The sequence below is a fragment of the Chelon labrosus genome (genome assembly GCF_963514085.1).
Source record: "Chelon labrosus genome assembly, chromosome: 14".
Taxonomy (NCBI): domain Eukaryota; kingdom Metazoa; phylum Chordata; class Actinopteri; order Mugiliformes; family Mugilidae; genus Chelon; species Chelon labrosus.
Genome location: NC_140347.1, coordinates 8,174,697 through 8,197,285, shown reverse-complemented (window position 1 = coordinate 8,197,285; position 22,589 = coordinate 8,174,697). Strand labels below are relative to the sequence as shown.

The window sequence follows — 22,589 nt, the reverse complement described above, 5'->3', positions numbered from 1 at the left end:
AATGTCACAGAGAATGTGTGCTGTAATCAAAGCTAAAGGAGGTCCAATGAAATATTAGAGTGTTAAAACAGATCGTTGTGTTTCCAGTACCTGTGGGAACGTCCAGAGGGCCCTTATAGGTTAGTTTGAGGATGCCATCGGTGGAGTACTGGAGGGTCCTCTCCACCCCCACCAGGCTGGTCGGTCGCCCGTTCTCCAGCTCACAGCCAGACATACCCTCACCACACTGTGGCGCATCTGAGCAGATATTCACCTGCAGGGAGCGTACATCATCATTTAATCATCCTTTGTACTTAAAAGCTTAAAAATTTAACTCAAACACTCGAAGCATAACCGTTCATTTTGTACAAAGCTGATGTGACGTGATGGATGTGTCCGTCCTACCAGGAAGTCTTTGCCATTGGCCGTCGTCTTGTATCCAGTCTTAGAAGCCAGAAGCTGAAGGTTGTACTCAAAGCCAGTGTTGGGGTCCACGATGGCACAGGTCTGAAACAACAATTTTTTGGGGGGATTTTATAACCAGTTAAGAGGCTAAAGGGTTTTTAATGTGTAAACTCTACGCAGGTGAACTCACATTGTTCTTGTTGGTGGTCTTGATGGCGCAGGCTGCGCTGGTCTCCCACATGAAGGTGGCCGTGCAGTTCTCGTACGTCAGGAATCGAGGCGATGTCGACTGCCGAGCAAAAACAGATTTCAGACACACGGATCAAGTTCAGCTTTAATAACAAGAGTCCATTCTTTCTTTTTTCTTTTGTCCGTACTTACCACAGTTCCTCTGGAGCAGACCAGGTGAATGTGTGTCGAGTACGACAGCTTCAGGCCGTCTGACACGCAGGTAGATCCGTCTGTGAACTGCAGCAGGAGCCGGTCCCGTCCCTCGATGATCGGCCCTCGCTTGGAGACGCCCATGTTACTGACCGACACCACTTCCTTCAGAGTGCCCTGAGGACAGAAAGTTCTCCTAAACATCAGAGACCGCCTACTCAGGGCTTGACGCTTAGCATTTTCCCAAGTAGCACGTGTGCTACTAAGTTGAAAAATCTAGTAGCACACAAATAATTTTAGTGGCACGATGAAAAGTTACCAAATAATGTGTTTTTCTTTAATAAAGTGATATGAGGTCAACGAGGAGGCATTTATAAGCAAAACAATTAAATTCATAGCTTTTTAAGTTTTAGTTATATTCTCTAAAGAGTGCAGAGAGAATAATACTGTAACAACTCATGTATTGTCAGTTATTTATTGGTGCAAATGTGCACAGTGCAACTGAGACAGTATCAAAACAGCAACTAAAATTCTCCAAAAAGTGCAGAGAATAATACTGTAACAAGTACTGACAACAGACTTGAACTTATTTGGCCTGTGTTATAACATAGAACATTCATACAACAGGCAGGGTTCACAATGCCTATGCGATTTACTGTGTTTCACTAAATTATCTCGTTTGAAGTTCGCGTTGCCTGTGACATAAACGGACTTTCCAGCTGCTTCTGAGCTTTGCAGTAGGCTACTTACATTATTTCGTTTTCGTACAGGAGCCACAGGAATGTTTTCTGCCAGTCAGCATTAAACCTGTACTTTCACATTAATTGTCATATTAATTGTTGCTACAGTGTTAAAAGCCCTATCCATCTTTGAAAAATTGGTGCACTGCACCTTTAGAAAAATAGCGCTGTCTCTTTAAGAAAGACGGTAGTCTTGATTGTTGATTGTTGTTGAAGTTGTGCGTGGCTGTGGATTTATGCCACTGAGGGTATGTTGCAAATATAAAGTAAAAATTAATAAAGATGAACGTGTCTTGCTGTTTGTTTTGGAGCTGCAAGGGATGAATGTTTTAGACTAAAATTCAATGGCACGCGATCTACCCGCACTACCTTCGAGATCTACCGGTAGATCGCGATGAGCACCCCTGCCATAAACTCCCTCTGCCTTTAACCGCCTTCCGCAGCACGTCGGCAAGCACGCTCACTACGTGTAAATCAGCTGAGGCTGCATTCAAGTGCACAACCGGCCACAACCTCAAAAACGTCAGCAACACATCATAAAACATTTATTGAACGGTAAAATTCGGTAGTCGCACACGTGCTACTAATTGCATTTCACAATTCGCACTGAACTATTTTTTACTAGCATTTGCGACGAGGTGCTCGCACTGTCGAGCCCTGCGCCTACTCTCTGCAACTACTGCCCAACTATTTAGATGCGTAGCTACTACAAACCTCAGATACGTATTTCATCTGGCAGACGGACGCGTCGCGGTCGCAGCCTTGTATTGGGTTGATGGGCCGACAGATGTTGATGTAGTACTTCTTCCGGTTCGAGGTGTCGGACAAATCCATGGCCTGCCAGTTCGGACTGGAGGTGGTGCGGGACAGGCTGCAGGCGGAGCAAGAAAATATGTCGTTTCATGTCCACGTAACCATTTATTTCATGCGTTACAGACGTCGGCACACGTCGCCGTACGTTTACCTGGACAGGTCGTACTGCTCCAGGGTGTTGGGATCCGTCACCAGACACTCATGAGGCCGTTCGGGACAGGCGTAGGACGTATACCAGCGGAAGTTATACGTGTAGTTGTCTTCAAGCTGGATGTCCACAAGAAGAGCATAAAGAGCACATCAACAACAAGGAGCCATTTCATTCATGGGGGGACTGGACCCTGGACAGGTCTCCAGTTTATCTCAGGGCTAACACAGAGAGACATTCACACCTACGACCAATTTAGAATCACCAATGAATGAGAAGAGAGGAGTCTACCTGGAATTCAGGTTTCCCAGGTCCAGCCTGGGGGTCGCAGAGGAAGGAGATGACGGTGGATCTGAGGGTGTGCTCTTTGTTGTTGTACTGGGAGCCGTCGGTGTAGGTCAGCTGGATCAGGCCGTCGTAGTAGGACAGGCGGGAGTTCGCTTGCCCGAGACTCCAAGAGCTGAAGAGGAAAGACAAGAAATAGAAATGTGATCATGACGGTCTGAAGGCCATTTGTTCGTTGTTCAACTCTTCACAGCAACCACGCCCAACGTCTCCACGTGAGACAAGCAGAGGTTAAAACGATTTCCGTCTGGATTCACCCATCGTTCCAAACCAGCACGGTGGATTTGGCGGCAGGAACCAAAGTCGGTGACGGTGCGGTAAATGTTTGAGGGAAACTCTGTGTTTGTACTAAACGGAACTCAAAGTTCAGATTAGTTCAACTTTGAAGGTTCCTGATCAGCTGATGTGTCTGTCTCTTACATCCATGATAAAAACTACACAATTAAATGAGCCATCAGATCAACTTGGGCTTTACTGACGTCTCCTTTTGGTCGTTTTCCAAAGCATCTGTTAGGTTTGAGGTTAATATTCAAAAAGACTGCTTCTTCTTCTTCTACTATTATTATTATTATTATTATTATATAAAACCTGGCACACATTTACAGCTTGTTATTTCTGTAAAAGGATTTAGTGGATTGTCCCAGAAGATGCATGTTGAACAGCGTACGGCTTCGTCCACGGCTGCCTCTCACCTCTTTTCCACCTGGCACGCTCCGGCGTTCTCGGGACACGTGGCCGCTCGCACCGGACCACAGACGTTGATGTAGTACTCGTACTTGTCCTTGGTCAGGTTGTAGAAGCCGTTGTCAGGTTTTTGGAGTGACGACAAGTTGAAAGAGAAACCTGTGGAGCAAAGAGAAAGAGAGAGAGAGAGAGAAAGAGAGAGAGAGAGAGAGAGAGAGCTCTCATCAGAGTGAATGAAGTCATTTCCATGTGTTGTCTCAAGAAGATGGATCTCCTGACGAGTTTTCTACTTGTACACTTTATTAGCCAGAAACCACCAGTGATCAGATGTGTGCGTCGTACCAGCCTGACGGTCCTCCACCTTGCAGCTGTCTCCTTGGGTCTTGGAGAGGACGCAGGCTGCAGCCGTGTACCACTCCATCTCATAAACACACCGATCAGACACGCTGCGGAGGACGGGGGCGCTCTCCAGGTCTCCTGCGGCGACAAAGCGACGGCGAAAGAGGAAAGGAGATGAGAGCGGTCACGACATCTGGAAAACGTCACAAACAAGCGGATCTAACGGCGACGTCCGCCCCACCTGGTTTACATTTGAGGGTCACGATGGTTTGGATTCTCTTTTTCGGGCCGCAGGCGCTTCCGTCCGTGTAAATGAGCCTGATGTCGTTTCCTATTTTGGTCTTCTGGGGAGATGAGAGGAAGCTGCCGAGGCTGATGGCTCTGTGATTCTTATCTGGATCAGAGACAGACGATCAATGAACTACACAGTTTACAATAAAGCAGAAGAAAAAGGCAAAAAAAAATCAATGTTACACCTTCACTAGAGCCTTGTTCATATACCCCTGAAGGAAACGGTCTTTTAGACATAACATTATGACCACCTTCTTAATATTGTGCAGGTCTCCCTTGTGGTGACTCATCAGAGAATGGACATGGGCCTTCTGAGGGTGTATTCTTACCCACGGCACAGATGGAGGCGTCCACCGGGCAGCCCTCAGCTCCTCCAGTCTGGATGACTTTGTGGCAGACGTTCAGGTAGTAACGCGCGTCCGACTTCTCAGAAACAGCGTCCACCGCCTCCCAGTTGTCGCCGACGCCTGAACAGGAAAAGTCAAGTTTAGCAAAGACAGACCAGAGATGTCCTTACTGTGCTCAAGTGAATAAGCGCCGTTACACTCACCGGGGGCTCTTGTGAGGGGCGAGAGGTCGTAGTGCTTGTTGCCGTCTCTGACCCGACACAGCAGGTCCTCCTTCTCTTTGACGCAGGCGAAGGACGTCTCCCAGTTAAAGTAATAGGTGCAGTCCGTCTCCCCCGCAAACACGGGATTCCCTCGCCCGTTGTCAGCTGAAAGAAAATAAAGAGGAAGATTAACGTTTTAATACATGGAACAGACGGTGGTATCTGAGATATGAGCACTGTGACATTTATTTTACCGTCTCTAATGAATATTTCCCTTAAATTATCTTTTTTGTTTTACCATGTGCAACAATAATCTGAGAACTGATTCTGTATCCGACCACCAGGTGGCGCCAGTGTGAAGGATTTAAAAATCCTCAACACTGTGTGGAAACAAAACTGTAAATTAAAGCAGAGACAAACGTGTTACTGCTGGATGAGACTCACAGGCGGTCTTGTTGCACTGAAAGTTGATCATGGTCATTCTCTGGAAGCCGGAGGAGCATGAGTCTCCGTTGGGGTAAATCAGAGTCAGGTCTCCGTCCGAGTACCTGGGGGGGAAAAAAAAAAAGAAAAAGGTGTTTAATCAGTAATCAGATATTAAATTTAAATGTTTTTCAGCTCCATTATTAGAAGATTTACCAGTGAGCATGTTATATGACACAATATCCTTTGTGAAAATGGTGGCTGATCCATGTTGACTTAGTGGGAGTGTTTAGTGTGCGGCTTGTCTCGAAGCCTCGCCAACAAAGAGGTTGATTAAGTAACTCGCCGCAGCGCAGACGTGTAAGAGTTTAAATAAAAACTCATCCTGCTAAATTAAACATTAAGCTGGTAGAGGTTCAGGTATCAGGCAGTGGAAGACGGACCTTAAAGCCGATTCACAGCTCTTCAGTCTGTGTGAGAATTTACAGTTTGAAGTTTGCCCAGATTATAAATCCTTCATGTGACTGTTGTGGACTTTCATCAGCGGCATTAGGTCGAATGTTGAGGAGAAGTCTTGTGAAAATGTTGCACTGACCCATTTATTTAGAGCACAGACTGTATAAAGAAGGACGGAGGAACAGCTCCTTTAAAGTGAAGCCAAAGCAAGTAGAGCTCCCCCTGGTGGCTGGCTGCAGTATAGGTCATAAGCTCCACCCCCTACCTGTTAGTGGGCGGGGCTGGGGTTAAACTAAAACACTAAAATACACGTCACATAAGTTTTTTCAAGGATGGTTTCAGTCATTTTATGTAGTTAGTATAATACTGATGAATCTTCAAGTGTCAATTTTACTTTTGGATAAGTTTCGTTTTAGTTATTTGACGCTATAGAAGGTGTTGACCTGGCCTTCAAATTGACGAGATCCCAAACTAATCAAGTATCTGTGGGATGATCCTCAGAGGCCCCTCCCCTCAAAGCCCCCTCCCCACTAACAACATCCTGTTACCAGACACCACAGGACACCCTCAGAAGGCCCATGTCCATTCTCTGATGAGTCACCACAAGGGAGACCTACACAATATTAGGAAGGTGGTCATAATGTTACGCCTCACACCCAAGCATTACCTTAAAGTCTGGTTCTGGTATTTTCCCGCCACCTTGTGCATGTCTCCAGTCTTCTTCACCTGGCAGGACGACAGGAACTCCTCCTCGCCGCACTCGGACGTGGGGATCTTTCCGCAGACGTTCAGGTAGTAGATGTAGCTGTCGGGCCCCTCGCTGGACCCAGAGTGAGCGTAGTAGGGATGGTCTGAAGCTACAAGCACAACAGGGCCCATTGAGTTATTAGGTCTGTTAGCTGCGTAGTTGACAGTCAACACTGTCGTAGTTTTATAGAGTTACAGATTACAGCAGCACTCAGATACAACAACGTTTATATCAAGAACAAAAAGTAAATAAATCTGTGGTTGATATTTACTTTCTGATTAATCTATCCTGGTCTCTTCAACTTCAAACAGAAGGCCAGTGACTGGCTTTAAGTCTTATTTCGGTGGATGCTTTTCACAGTGACACTCGAGCTTGTTTTGTTAAATACGATGCTAGAATTAAGTGACCGTTAGCTTAGCTTAGCCTGGAAGCGGCTAGCTATCTTCAATTAGGAATGAAGTAATTGAATGAAAGAATTCAATTAGGCTCATTAGGTTCTAAATTGGCCGTAGGTGTGAGTGTGAATGGTTGTCTGTCTCTCTGTGTTAGCCCTGTGATAGACTGGAGACCTGTCCAGGGTGTACCCCGCCTCTCGCCCTAAATGACAGCTGGGATAGGCTCCAGCCCCCCTCCCTCCTCCACGGCCCTTCATAGGTCAAGCAGTTACAGAATATGAATGAACTTGCACTCACATCATGACACACACTCAGACAGGCCACGTGGACTGTAAATAGATTTTTTTCCATTTCTAACAATGACTCAGCAAAAAGCAGGAAGGTCACGACAGTCTACTCATGAAGTCACTTCCTCTCGCTGGTATAAACATAGCAGCAACTTAAATATGAAGCTGTGGATGGCGAGCACGAGAGCTGTACAACTGCAGACCACAAGTTACGTTTAAGCTTTAAATTTAAACCACATCTATGTAATAATCGTAGCAGCTGATCCTTCCAGTTTCTTCATTCCTATTTTATGCTGCTGGTAAAAAAAACCAGTTTGAGGAATGCTTTTTAAGGATTTACACCGCCGGCACTCTCGTCTCCCTGCAGACAAGTCTCTAAATTAGACAAACTAAGACCAGCTGAGATTGTTTGCTTTATTCCTAGAACACTTATTTCACTACGAGTGAGGAAGAATTCACATTAAAACAGCTATAATTAACATTTTCATCATAATAAAGCATCATGTTAAAGCCCTGTGGAAATATAGAGGTGATATAGAGGAGTTAGTGACTCGCTGGTGAACATAGTGAAGCATTTAGCAACTGAAAAAAAGAGATATTTAAGTGTCTGATGTGTAAATAAGCAGCTATTTAAAGTTTTTGCAACTATTGCAAAGGTTCTGTGTCAGCGTTGTGTCCACAGTTGGATTCCACTGCCTTTAAAGCTGTGGGGTATGTTATCACGTTTTTGTTTCGTTAAATGTGAAACATAAATAAAGAGGTATGTGTGGTGGTGGTGGTGGTGGTGGTGGGCTTACAGGTCAGAGTGAGAGGCGTTAGGTCGATGGAGATGTCGTGCTGTTCGCTGGTCAGTTTGCAGGTGTGGCTCTCCAGGTAGTCTCTGTGGCAGGCGTACTCCGTCACCCACTCCACCTCGTAGCGACAGTTCAACTCGGCGATCATCTTAGGAACGCTGCCCTGTGAGACCACGAGGAAAGGAAAAATAAAAAATAAGAAGGAATTAGCTACGATGTTTGAAAACCAACCAGAAAAAACATCAGATCAACTAATCTCCATGTGACCTACCGAATGTCTGCTTGATGGACAGGTGAAAGTGATGGTGACAGCGGGGTGGTGTCCATTACAGATCTCCGGTGGAGGCGTGTCGGCGTTTACTTTATACTGTAACCTCAGACTGGAGAGGACAGGAGACGAGAAAGAAAAGACGACTCGTTGAGTAAATGTATTCAGTTTGTTGTCATCCTTTATTAATTCTTTGCCTTTAACTCCTCTATCCGTGCACACAGCAGCAGGAAGCCGAGTCAGCTGCTTGGGGTTCTTGGTTTAGATGCTCACGGACTTGGATGCAGAAGTGATTCTCTTTCCGTCCCAGATCTGCTTTTCCAACTCCTAACGCGCGGCCAGACTTTCAATTTACCTACATTAACAGTTTTTCTTTCATTCACACTCACACCTACGGCCAATTTAGAATCACCAATGAACCTAACCAGCAAGTCTTTGGACGGTGGGAGGAAGCTGGAGAACCTGGAGAGAACCCACGCAGACACAGGGAGAACATGCAAACTCCACACAGAAAGGAACCAGTCGGCCATGATGGATTAGAACCCAGAACCTTCTTGTCACATTAGATTAAAAGTCTTCCAAACAGGTAAAAACATGGCAGCGGTGATTTTACCTGTCGCTGGACACCAGCTCCAGCTGTTCGTCGAGGAAGCCCATGCCGTAGGAGCCCTGACTGGTGACGAGACAAGCTGCAGAGCCCTCTGGACACGATTTGTCCGGTAGGTCTGAGAGGGAGGAAAGAAGAAGGAGGAGGACATGGGGTTAATTTGAAAGGACTCACTCGTAGTGGAGAGAATTATCAGTAGATTCTGCAGCTTACTGTTCATTCTATCTGTTACACGCAAACAGTAAACAAGATAAAACTAGAGAGCAGCTCAACAGGCTGATACTTCTCACAGGAGAAGGCAGAAACAGTTGGTATTTTAATTTAAATTAAATTTTAATTTCACAGTCACACGGGTAAATAAGAAGCTGTATGTGTGTGAAGACTGTCAGACGTACAGGTCATGGTATAATCTCTTCTTCTTCTTCTTCTACTTCTGCGGCCAGAAACCCTCCAGACTCCGGGGTGTGAAGTGACTTACAACACAGTAACCTCTGTCCCCATTCACACCTCGAGTCTGGAGGACTTTCTGGCCGAGACGTTGTGAGTTTCTGGTGGGCAACCACCCACACATGTTCCAGATGAAAACCCAAACTCTCCACCAGTCATTCAGACCTGAAGAAGCTACTGCGGTTTCAAGAGATGACTACTTCCTGGTTCATTTACTAAAATGAATACTTCTTTATCAGAGGGGTGATTAAGAATATTCGGCACAGAGGACATAAAGACGTTTTTTTTGCGATGCTGCGCTGAGACGTCAAGGCGTGTAACAACATATAAAACACACAGTCAGGGATTTATAATTAATAATCAGGCACATCTTTGCTTTCATTTCCTCTTCTGTCTGTTTTCCCACGAGTCTTACTTTTACATCCCTTTTATCCTTTTCTCACGATGTAGTGAACTTAGTAAGTATTAATAAATCCACACAGACATTACATCCACCCTCAGATACTCACTGAGGCTGCGGCAGATGTTGATGTAGAAGTCGGTGGTGTTGTCACCGTCGTCCACCTGGTAGCCGTCCTTCACGTTGATCAGAGGGTTCAGGTCGTGCTTCTTACCGTCCGAGTCGAAAGCGAAGCACGGCACCTGGACAAAGAGGTCGGTTAATACCAGGGGCGTATTTATACGTTATTTAGTGGGAGTTTGAGGCAGGACGTCCTTTAAAGTCTCAGAATATAAGACTTACTTACTATCTTACCAACCCACCAACCAACCATCCTACCAACCCATCTACCTACGAATCTACCTAGCTACCTACCTAGCTACCTACCTAGCTACCTACCCACCCATCTACCTACCCACCAACCCACCATCTACCTACGTACCTACCTACCTACCTACCAACCCATCTACCTACCTACCCACCTACCTACCCATCTACCTACCTAACAACCAACCATCTACCTACGTACCAACCATCTACCTACCTACCTACCTACCTACCAACCAACCCATCTACCTACCTACCAACCCATCTACCTACCTACCTACCTACCCACCCACCAACCCATCTACCTACCTACCTACCTACCAACCAACCATCTACCTACCTACCTACCTACCTACCAACCCATCTACCTACCTACCTACCTACCTACCAACCAACCATCTACCTACCTACCTACCTACCTACCAACCATCTACCTACCTACCTACCTACCTACCAACCCATCTACCTGCCTACCTACCAACCCATCTACCTACCTACCAACCCATCTACCTACCTACCTACCTACCCACCCACCAACCCATCTACCTACCTACCTACCTACCAACCAACCATCTACCTACCTACCTACCTACCTACCAACCCATCTACCTACCTACCTACCTACCTACCAACCCATCTACCTACCTACCTACCTACCTACCAACCATCTACCTACCTACCTACCTACCTACCTACCAACCCATCTACCTACCTACCTACCAACCCATCTACCTACCTACCTACCAACCCATCTACCTACCTACCTACCTACCTACCAACCCATCTACCTACCTACCTACCTACCTACCCACCAACCCATCTACCTACGTACCTACGTACCTACCAACCAACCAACCAACCAACCAACCATCCATCCATCTACCGACCTACCTACCTACCTACCCATCAATCTACTGACCTACCTACAAGGTGTCCCATAGGTCCGGACCCATAGGGATTTCTATTATTGTTTTTTCCTATGGGTCCAGACCTATGGGACACCCTGTATCTACTCATCTATCCATCTAGATTTTATTTAATAACCTGTTTTTTTATTCTAGATACATGACTGATTTTATAATGTAACTGTTTATCTGGACAAACACATCAGCATGCAGCTTCGTGTTGCTGTAATTCATCTCACACCTTCTTTCAACGAGTCCATGTTAAGGTCACATTAACGAGATCGCCGTGACAACATGTGAACATGTGAACGTCGTCACAGGAGCGGAAAAGGCAACTCTCTGCTTCCTCTCGCTCATCATTTCTGATCAACCTGACTGATGCTGTGGTGTTTTCTTTTTGTTTTTTTTACTCTTTCCTCCACATGAGTCAGCCGCCCATCATGACAACCTCCACCACGCACCTCTTTATGTGGCTTGAATTTGTCCTTCTTGCAGGCGACGTAGGTCTTCCACTCAAAGTAGTGCACGCACTGAGACATGGCGACGAACTCCGGCGTGCCCTGCACACATAAACAGGAACATGAGTAAGAAGGAGAGTTTCATGTGCTGATGCAGGTGATGAACATGCACCGATCCGCAGGATGTCAACAGTCTAAAGATTGACATGTGAATTTTGATCATTAGCTACATCAAGACAAGACACTTCAATGGTATGACAAACCACAGCCTCCTACATGAAACCACAGCCGGCTCAGTCATTTCAAACTAATGCTGAATACCACAACCTGCATGAAGACAGTGTTTCCAGCAGTGTTCCTAATGAACTGGCAAGTGAGTGAACTTTATCTGCACAATAACAACTACACAGTCTGCTGCTGCTGCTGCTCCTAGAGTGGTCGACGGTTCAGTGCTTGTTCGAGGAGAAAATTGGCCAACAGAAGAGAAAGAGTTGTTTTCACTTCCACTCTACTTCTTTTACTTTGTGTCCGTCTCATTTTAATCCTCATTTCTGGCAACTCTTACTTGAGCGTGCTGCTGGTACTGGACTGACTAAATGAAGACACACATTCTGATCTCTGGAAGGCACCGACAAATATAGAGAATAAGAAGATTAAATGAAAGTAGAGACGCCTCCTTTACAGATTTACAAGGAAGCAAACGTTTGCTGCACAAAATACATGTTTGAGTAACATCTGTCTACAAGAGACCAGGACACTTCTTCTTCAATAGTAGACTAACTGCAACCAGCAAAATACAGAAGATTATGGGTTTACTGATCAGGCGTAACATTATGACCACCTTCGAGACTACCAGAGAACGGACATGGGCCTTCTGAGGGTGTCCTATGGTGTCTGGTAACAGGATGTTGTTAGTGGGGGAGGTATTTGAGGGGAGGGGCCTCTGTGGATCATCCCACAGATACTTGATCAGTTTGGGTTCTAGTGAATTTGGAGGTCAGGTCAACACCTTGTGCTGTTCTTCATGTTTTTTTTTGGATTTGTTCCTAAAGTGTTTTTGTGGCTGCATCCTGCTGGGGATGGCTGCTGCCATCAAGGAGTGTCATTGCTATGGGGTGGGGGTGCCTGGTCTGGTCTAGGTGGGTGCTACATGTCTAAGTAACATCCACACCAATGAATGCCAGGTACAGAAGTTTCCCAGCAGAACACTGAGTTGTCACAGATGGTTTAAATGTTATTCACTTCTCCTGTCAGTGGTCATAATGTTGTGGCTGATTGATATAGGAGACAAGTTAAAAGTTAAAACAGTCAAATGTCTGTACATATCTACTTAGAGTAAATACTGGCATAAACAGCGTGAAGCTAAACTACTTTCTCTCTGTAACAGTTGGAAGTATCAACAGTTTTTCTGCTGAGGTCAACCTTTATCACACACTGCTCTCGTCACTTCTTCTTTTCTCCAGAGCTCGGAGACTGTTTTTTTTTTTTTTTTCTCAAAGCCACTTTCATTTCTTCACTTCATTCTCTGTAAATTCAAAAAGGAAAACCGACCATCTCTGTGCACTGACAGGAAGCAGGCACCTTAATGTCAGCCCCCCCCCTTTCACAAAGAAAAGAAAACCACAGACACACTCATCTTATCTGAAGTGAGCAGAAATGTCATTGTTCTGGGTTTTTTCCATTCACGCAGACGTGGAAATGTCACTTTAGGTTTTCAGAGACTTTTAATTCTAACTGACAAACAAAACAAACCAAAAAAAAAAACGTTTGGGTAGGAGTCTAATCTTCAACAGCTTGCCATCGCTTCGGCTTTTTTTTTTTTCTTTTCACACAACAGATCGAGTCCAGATAAGAGCTGAAAAACAACAAGGCACTAAAACACTGGTGCAGCGCTGCACCACAGCCTGAGCCCATGTTGAGGGTGTCACTTTATGCACAAGTAAAGTTTATTATTTTCCACCTTTGTAGCATGATCAACGTGTCGGTGTGAGATCAGCTTTTAACAAAGTCCACCTGAGACTTTACTGGTTGTTCTTTAACTGTTCTACACATTAACGTATTAGAAAACTGATGCCTCACAGCAAGAAGGTTCTGGGTTCTAATGCATGGGCAGCAATGGAGTTTGCATGTTCTCCCTGTGTCTGCGTGGGTTCTCTCCAGGTTCTCCGGCTTCCTCCCACCGTCCAAAGACATGCTGGTTAGGTTCACTGGTGATTTTTGGCTGTAGGTGTGAGTGTGAATGGTTGTCTGTCTCTCTGTGTTAGCCCTGTGATAGACTGGAGACCTGTCCAGGGTGTACTACCCCACCTCTTGCCCAATGACAGCTGGGATAGGCTCCAGCCCCCCAGCGAGGACCCTCCAGATCACGAGAAGTTACAGAAAATGAATGAACGAATGAATTAACTTATTAGAAAAAGTAAGTTTCCACAGCTGAGCAGCACACGCGCAGTTAAAACGTCATCCTCTCACTGTGCCAACTGTAAAATTGCGCAATAATGGGGAGCTAGCTCACTAGAGGTAAGGACTTTAGTGTGTTTGCAAATCATGACAGATTTGTTTGTTTGGTTCATGGTTCAGTCCGCATCAACGGGGCGAACCACGGTGGATTTGTTTGTTTGGGTCGTGATTCATAAAAGGACTAGGCTAAATTATTGAAATATTAGTTGTTGATAGTCATCGAATGGTGAGAACGACGGGGTTGTGCAGTGGCAGCGTGGAGGGGGGTGACTCCAGGACGCTGGAAGTCACTGTTAAGCCTTCTCGAGGTGTCGTGGGCCTAACTTAACGAAACATCTGTGAAGGGAGGTGCCCACTTGAAAACCCCAATGATATGCTGCACACTGCTGTTGTTTAGGCCAGGTTCCTGATGTCTTCATGTTGGTTCTTTGTTTGGTTAGCTGCTGAGCGGGCCATACAAGCCAGCAGCGTTAGGTTAGCTTATATTTCACAAGGTTTAAATTATCCTCTGCTGCTCTGTGGGCCTACAAGCCAGCAGCATTTACTTAGTTTATTTAGATTGTATGTTAATCGTCATATCACACGACCGTAGGTTTGTTAGGGTCTCTCAGTTGGACAGGGCTTCTAAATGTGATATTTGCCTGGGATCTTGGCACAAGGGATTGTAACATCTAATCCTGTGTATTAGTGAATATTAACCCTTAAACGCCTAAGCCTCAAAATTGTGAGTTTGCCCATTTTCTCCAAAATACCTGGAATTTATCAATTTACTTCCTGTTATAAGAGTGTAATAACCTTCTAGGAGAGGCTGGGTAAAATCACCGTCACGACAACACACTGGCTGTAAAGCACAGCGTCTCATCTTTCACAAACTGTGGGAAAACTTTTTCTGATAGCGGAAACATTCATGTAATTACGGTAATCCAGAGTGGGCTTGTGCAAACGTGCCACCGGTGACACATGTGGTTTTAAAGGGTTAAGGTAAAATTATACAGAACAGCTCAGGCAATGTGACTGTAAACAACAGAAGAAGAAGAGTTGAACGGACTCACTAGATGACCCAGATGTTAATATGTTTTCAAAGTCCAGCTTGGTTCATGTCTTTTTCTACCTCTAATGTTTCTGTCCGTCCTAGAAACTCGTCACCTGATGTTTTTACTCCACGTGGAGCAGACGTGCTCAGACCAGAGAGAAACCAGCACATCAGGAGTTTACATGGTTATTAGCAGCTGATATTCTCAAACTAATCTGATTATCAAAAGGTTTACACCGCCTCTCTTAATCTGTCCATGCAAACACAAGCGCGTCCTGCAGCTGAACACTCCCGTCTGATCGATGTGTTGCCCTGAAAAAGCATGAGCCATCATTTATTTATTTTTAAATAAACACTCGGCCCCAGAGTCTCACCATGGTTCTCCCACACTGGAAGCTGATGCTGCTCTGGATGTTGTTGTCATTTCCGGGACATTTCTCTGTGTGGTTGTAATCCAGCACGGTGCCCGACAGCCTCTGCTGGGCCAGTTCACCTGCACGGGTCAGAGAGAGAACACAAGAAGAGTCGATTAAAGGCCGTACACTTCAGTTCCTTCATTCATTCATTAATTTTCTGTAACCGCTTGACGTCTGGAGGGTCACTGAGGGGCGGGTCGGAGCCTTTCCCAGCTGACATTGTGCGAGAGGTGGGGTACACCCTGGACAGGCCTCCGACACAGGACCCAGAACCTTCTTGCTTTGAGGCATCAGTGCTACGCTTCAGTTTAACTCACGAACAGTGGATTAAATTTGGATTCTTAAGATGTTACGACACAGAAAGGCAGAAAAACTGACTGTTCTGATAAGATTGAAAGGAATATGAATAATAATACACAGTTAGATGCTGTTCTGGCCTTTATTGCTCCGTCCCAGTCATGGATAATCATGCACAAATGGCAGTATGTGACGCTGCGTGAAGACTGCCAGCACAAAAGTTCATCTATAAAAAAAATCCCAACAATAAAAAAACATGCTTAGACGGCTGTTAGCTCTGCAGAACGACGTCTCCACCCAGTAACATCCAGTGAGCAGGCAGCAGGTCAAAGTAAACAGCAGATAGCTCCGTGACTCATTAACCGTCTCTGGACGTACAGGACCAAAAAAAAAAAAAAAAGAAAAAGGAAACCGACAGCAGTGGGAAATGTTCAGACTCAGACGGTTAGATAAACTCACAGCAGGTCAGAGCCGGCGGACTCTCTATAAATAGACGCTCACTAGCCAAAACATTAGGTACACTAGTGCAAACAAAACATTTAAATCCTCCTTCGCGACTGTTTTAATGCTCGGCTCGTGTTGAAAGGTGGTGATTCAACTGGAAAGTGTGAACAAAACAAGAAACGTGTCAGTGCGACATAAAACAATTAAACAGTTCTACAAACCAACAGCCTCCACAATGAAAACCACAGTTTTAATCAACACCAGACCCTTCATGTAGATCAGATCCAGTGCAGCGGCGGTCCACGTTTCTTTTTGTTTCTCCTGCAACCAGTTCATCCTGTAATTTCCTTTAATTGAAGTCACTCTAAAGCTCTTTCCAGGCAGCATTAGCGTTACCTGGGGACGACTTGTGATTTAGAAATCATCCCCTACATCTGCATTCACACGGGATAAGTGAACTCCGTGTTTAACTCTAATCTGCTCCCAATTATCTCGAGATATAAAAGGTCAAGGCTCTGCTCCTTCACATGTAATATTTTAACACCTTTCTACTCCAGTACAGATTTACTGCAACAGCTTTAGTCACTGTGCAGGTTCAGGTTAATAATATAAATGTATTTAAACATTAAAACAGGATGTGATGAGGCTGTAAAGCCCTACTCACACGGGACTAGTTTAACCCGGGGACCTCTGGTAATGTGTCATAATTGCGGACGTCGTCTGTGATCTTAATCCCGTGCAAATCGGCTTTGTCCGTAATTTGTGATGTAAAAACCCCGCCCGCAAATCACCTGTGATAAAACTAATCCAGTGTGACTCAGCTTCTTAGTCTGATTAGTTAGTAGTTATGAAGGCTGCGTCACAAGTCAAACTTTGGACAGATGTTTGGGCGCAAAGTCCGAGTTGCTGCAGAAAATAAAATCAAAACCATCAGAAGAACAAAAATCTGACGCGTGGCAGCAGATCTAGACGCGTTGGACTTTATTTAGTGGTGCATTAATGAGGTCATCACGTCACTGAAGGTGGAGCTGATTTAAATACTGCCAGGTTACAGTCTCACAATCACATCATGTTTTATTTTTATTATATTTTTTTATTATTTCAAAATCAACTAAAGTAGCTAAAGCTGTCAAAAAGTGTGGAGGAATAAAAGGTAGAATATTGGCTTAACTCGTACTAAACCCATGTGAACAGGGTTATATTACATAGACTGTATATAAATATGGACGACACGTCTCCACTTCCTTGCATCAACTAAACAGGCGCCATTTTCCAGGGATACGGGCGATGCCATCTTTCGAGTTTGGAGCCGAAGTCTGATCATGACCAGATCACAGTGGAAGCAGGACTGCTTTACGGAGCTGTTGGCATGGCAACTGGTAGTCGCCATAATCTCACTTCCTGTTTCTATAGCGTCAAATAACTAACTGACACTTGAACATGCATCAACATTATATTAACTACAAAAAACGACTGAAACCATCGTTGGAAAAACAATATTTGACGTGTATTTTAGTGTTTAAGTCCCGCCCACTAACATGGAAGGGGGTGGAGCTTATGACCTACACTGCAGCCAGACACCAGGGGGAGCTCTACTTGCTTTGGATTAAGTTTAGAGAAGCTGTTTGTTAACAAAACTCCTTTTCGTCAAAATATAAAACCACATCCCGAACCACAGAGATGCCGATTCCCAGAGGACTAGCATTACCACAGGTGTTGTACGTAATCTGCTGTGTAAATTTTATTTCACACATTATGGACACAGATGATTCACATGAGATTAAGATCACACGCGACTTCTGCATTTATTAGAAACTACCAGAGGTTTCCATGTAAAACTTGTCCAGTGAAAACAGACCTAATGAGGAACCAGAACTAGGTTTGTGTTACTGTGTGTGCTCTTTGAACTCTGTGGTACGACTGTTATCACACAGAGACGACAGAGGAATGTAAGTGAACAACAGTGTGACCTACTAACACCAAAAACTACTGTTGACACGGGCAGACTGCGTCTGAGGACCAATCAGCTGAACCACCGCCTCCTCCCTCTAGGTTTTATGAGATCGGTGGAGTTTTATTAGTCGTTTAACTGCGGGCGATAAACAAAGAGGTCGATTTGTGCAGCGCAGATACTTCCCTGTTCACTTCTGACCAGACAGACGATTTAAATATTTAGTCGTTTGACATTAAATTAATCTGCAGCTGATTTACAAAGCAGTGGTTTCAGTAATGTTTGTTGGTTTCTTGCACAAAAGTGAAAATTTGTTGCTTTTCTTTATTATTAATAATTATATATATATTATATACGATTATATATTAAGTGTAAACCACATGAGAAACATGTACATACTCGTCCACACCAATCTCCACATTAAAAATAATAAGATTTAATATTTAATTAAACAAAAAAGTTAAAAAATTAATAAAAATAATGTAATCCTGGAAAATATATTTTTTTTATTATATGTTTTATTTAATTTATTTTTTATTTTTCATCAACAGAAAACTATTTGTATCTTAAAAAAATATTAAAGTAAATTAACTAAAAATCATCAAATATTCTTCATGTCATAATTTGTATTATGTGATTGGCTGTCTCCATTGAAATAAAGTAAAATTTCAAATAAAAAGCTAATTGCAAATTGCGTATTTAATTTAAAGAAAGACAAAACTAAACTAATTTAAAATGCAAGTATTAGAAAACACAAAGTAAGTGAACATTCACGACTCCAGAGGTTTTGAAGAACAACGAGACGTGAATGAGACGAGACAGAGTCTGGTTTCTAAACAGAGCAGACAGCGAGAATAAAGCCAGAGAGAGAGAGAGAGAGATATTTGAGTCTATTTGTGTTGCTGATGATCCTGGATCATGTGATAAGTCAGCTGTGGTGTGACTAAACTCCAGCTCATCTGACCACACGCCTTCTTGTTTTCAACTTCTTTCACTTCGGATACAGGACCTCCCTCGTTAGAGACGTCCGATTTGATCATCGTAATAAAACAATCTATAAATATCATCCACAGACTTCAAGAGTCCAGAGCTTTTTCTTTTTTAACGAGATAGAGGGAGAGAGGCCAGAGGAAGGTCTTGTTGTCGTGGGACTCAGATAAATCTGTCTGGCAGCCAGAAAGGTCACGGGACAAAAACATAAACTCTGATCATCGCAGCGACCTTGGGTCAAAATGTGACAGACATCTGGTCACAGGCCATAAAACAACAAGCGCTGGTTTTAACTGCAATGAGTGTACCCTCCCTGGCCACTTCATTAGGTACACTAGTGAAAACAGTCCGACATAAGAGTCCTGTACTAAATCTCATCGTCATAAAAGGTTCTGGTATTCAGGGTTAAGGCTCATTTAAGTTACTGTGGGACTAAGACGACGTGGCCTACGCCGGATGTTACCCTTTTATACTTGTGCACTCGTCAGTCCGCCTCTCGCTCTGTAACAACACCACCCAAACGTGTCTTGTTTCTTCTTCCTGCTTCATTTTCAACAATGGCGACTGAAACTTTCGACCACAGCTCTTGTGGTCGAAAGTCGCCGCGGCGTGTCATTAAATTTCTGGGGACGTGCACGTCAGGCTACAGCGTTAGCTTCTGCACAAACACAAACTACGTCATCCATACATAAGATGATCATCCAGATGAATCACCACCTCTCTGATGATGTTTAAATGTCAACTAAACACCATTATCTTCATGGAGCTAAAGATTCTAGAGAAGTACATGTTTGTTTTCAGTAGGGTACCTAATGTTTTGGCAAGTGGGTTTATTTAGGAACATGTGATATTTAAGCCAAGAATGATGTGAATTAATGAAAGCCTTAAAACTCAAGAGCAGGAACTGACACACGTGATTTAACTTTCACACTCAAATCACCACAAATGTGTGAATTTTACCACTTGTCCTGAAAACGTTAGTGTTTAATTCAGTCCAGTTTAACAGCACCACAAACCACACCCTCCAAACCGATCATCCACATGAATTACCGCCTGTCTGAGGCCGCTTATCTGCAACAAATGTCACGATAAATTCAAAAATGCTGATTATCAGCTGGATCCAGTGCCTTAAATATGAGGACTGTTGCATTCTGTGTTAGTCTAAGTTGATTTTTTTCTTTTTATCTTTCAAATAAACAGATAAGAAGTAAAAGGTCTGAACTTTGGGGGACGGAGACGGCCAATAGTTGTCGTTAGCTTCTCATATATCTTTATTTTTTTATCTTAAATCAGATTCAGTGTTTTTATCACAAGACGTGACAACAAACGTAGAAAATAATCAGCAGATTAACTGATAATAAATGTTACAGACATAAAGTGAACATCAGAACAGCCACAGAGATAAGACTTAGTACATGACTGAGCGTTATACTGGTGTACCTAATAAAGTGGCGTACATGATCAGGTTTAAAGCCTCACGCTGAGAGCTTTCTGTGACATGAATAAGATCACGTGACGGCGTGTTTTACATTTCCTTCCATGTGGTAATTAATTCTTTTCTCAGGGAACAAACGAGACGTGTGTCTGTTAGTGAATGATAATGGAGGCTCCTCATTGGTCCCCGGGGGCTAAACAAACCTTTAATTAGTGGCATTCAAAGCTGGGGGGGCGATCACCTCAGCGTGGGGGCGGGAGGGGGAGGGGGGCATCACTTGGGGTTTGTACTCAAAGAACTAAAAGAGCTGAAACTGACTGATGTCGGAAAAATAAAAAAAACAAGAGAGTGCTAACGAGGCTCAATTTAACCATTTGAGCCAAACATGTTAAAAAGATATTAACTGACTTCTCTTGTGTCCTTCAGCTTCAGACGTAAATATTTGGTGTTAAATCTCTAAGGGATGAAACTAACTGTTACTTATTTCCATTATCAATTAATCTGCAGCTTATTTTACGACATTTATTGTCAAGTCTAGTGATAAAAACACAAATATATTCAACTGACTCCGGTTTAAGACAGAAATAAGCAGCAAGTCTTGGATTAGAGAAGCTGGAAACTACAAATATTTCAGATTTCACCTTGAAATTTGAACGAAATGTAAAAAAATGAAAGTTAAAAACATAAAATAAAGTCATTTTACAGCTGTCTGCACCTGACAGTTATGATATTTATTAATTGATTGGCTTTATTTGAATGACAAAAAGTCCACAATGCAAAGAATTTAGACTAATACAGAATATTTTTCACATTTAAGGGATTGGAAAGAGCTAATATTGTATATTTTGGTCGATTAAGCAACTAAAACTCTCCATTATTAAACGTTGTTGCAGATATACTTCCTGTTTACAGGCTAATTGAATGACTAATTGAGTCATCTGACGCCACAGAGGCTGATGAATTAGATTTACTAGGTGTAAAGTGCAAGTTCTTCCAAACAGTAAAACACTAAAACAGTTTAAAACACAAATATATTCATCTGACTCTGATTTAGGATGGTAAAAACAGCAAATGGTTCATATCTTGGCTTAAAAAAATGCAGCTCTAATTTGCCCAAAATGTGAAAAATGAAAGTTAAAAACATAAAATAAAGTCATTTTACAGCTGTCTGCACATGACAGTTATGATATTCATTAATAGATGGGTTTTATTTAAAAGATAAAAAGTCCACAACGCAGAGAATTTAGAATAATATATAATATTATTCACATTTAAGGCACTGGAAGCAGCGAATATTGCATATTTTGGTCGTTTAAACAACTAAAACTTCATTATTAAACGTTGTTGCAGATATATTTTCTGTTTACAGACTTGGTGATTGATTAACTGATTCATTTGACGACACAGAGGCTGATGAATTAGATTTACAAGGTGTGAGGTTCACTAGAAAACACTAAATAATAGTTAGTTTTGACGAACCAACAGTTTAAAACACAGATATATTCATCCGACTCTGATTTAGGATGGTAAAAAAGGAGAAAGAGAAGCTGGAAACAGCAAATGCTTCATATCTTAGCCTGGTGAAGCTCTAATATTCATCTTAAAGATAAAAATTCCACTTGGTCCAACACAGTGAAAGAAAGAAGACTTGCTGCTCTGAGTGCGTTACAGTAAGGAGACGTCAGAGTGAACAGAGAGGTCTTTGAGGACGCTGGATGTTGCTGACACACAGCGGGAACAGATTCAGCCTCATCAGCACAGAGATGGGATCTGGTGATGAAGCTCTGAAAAGAACTAATCTATACAGCTTCACTTCCATTAGCTTTAAAAACCTCACGCTGTCAGCAGCAGCAGCAGCAGCAGCAGCAGCAGCAGCAGCAGCAGCAGCAGCAGCAGCAGCAGCAGCAGCAGCAGCGGGGCTTTCCACTAAAGGAACGCCGTCAACAATGAAACAATGGAACAATGAAATAACTCCTCATCAGAGACAGGAAACACATATTAGATTAGATTTATACAGAAACCTAGAGCTAGTGAAAGGTCATGATTAACTTGTTGAGCGTTTCAGCAGTTCAACCCTGAGCTGAACTTGATGCTTCCTACAGACCAATCACGTTGACCCCACAGGTAAATAATAACCACCCCCCCTCCCCAGGATGTAGGGGTTTCCCTGCTGAGCCACTAATGAGCTGTGAAGGTCTGGGCTGTGTGGTCGTCACAAGACGAACGTCGGCTCACATTCACCGAGACTCCCTGAATACGTTAGATTCCGATTCACAAGGAACTTCACCGCAAATGTCTTCTCCAGTGTTTGACTGGTGTTGGACATCATTTGCTGAT

The 22,589-nt window shown here is 43.5% G+C and overlaps 1 protein-coding gene across 1 annotated transcript in view; it reads right to left on the bottom strand.

Moving 5' to 3' along the window:
* The window catches only part of igf2r (insulin-like growth factor 2 receptor), a 48,546-nt gene that overhangs the window by 21,125 nt on the left and 4,832 nt on the right, over window positions 1-22,589 (bottom strand). The window contains exons 3-22 of the mRNA XM_084560598.1: window positions 15,094-15,212; window positions 11,233-11,331; window positions 9,610-9,742; window positions 8,660-8,771; window positions 8,050-8,158; window positions 7,782-7,941; window positions 6,222-6,411; window positions 5,120-5,223; window positions 4,676-4,840; window positions 4,455-4,592; window positions 4,076-4,228; window positions 3,838-3,972; window positions 3,504-3,654; window positions 2,758-2,926; window positions 2,470-2,585; window positions 2,220-2,376; window positions 766-942; window positions 575-673; window positions 385-486; window positions 91-253 (exon numbers count right to left, since the gene is read on the bottom strand). Of these exons, the coding sequence (XP_084416724.1) occupies window positions 91-253; window positions 385-486; window positions 575-673; window positions 766-942; window positions 2,220-2,376; window positions 2,470-2,585; window positions 2,758-2,926; window positions 3,504-3,654; window positions 3,838-3,972; window positions 4,076-4,228; window positions 4,455-4,592; window positions 4,676-4,840; window positions 5,120-5,223; window positions 6,222-6,411; window positions 7,782-7,941; window positions 8,050-8,158; window positions 8,660-8,771; window positions 9,610-9,742; window positions 11,233-11,331; window positions 15,094-15,212 (2,751 nt within the window). The remainder of the gene's footprint in view (window positions 1-90; window positions 254-384; window positions 487-574; window positions 674-765; window positions 943-2,219; window positions 2,377-2,469; window positions 2,586-2,757; window positions 2,927-3,503; window positions 3,655-3,837; window positions 3,973-4,075; window positions 4,229-4,454; window positions 4,593-4,675; window positions 4,841-5,119; window positions 5,224-6,221; window positions 6,412-7,781; window positions 7,942-8,049; window positions 8,159-8,659; window positions 8,772-9,609; window positions 9,743-11,232; window positions 11,332-15,093; window positions 15,213-22,589) is intronic.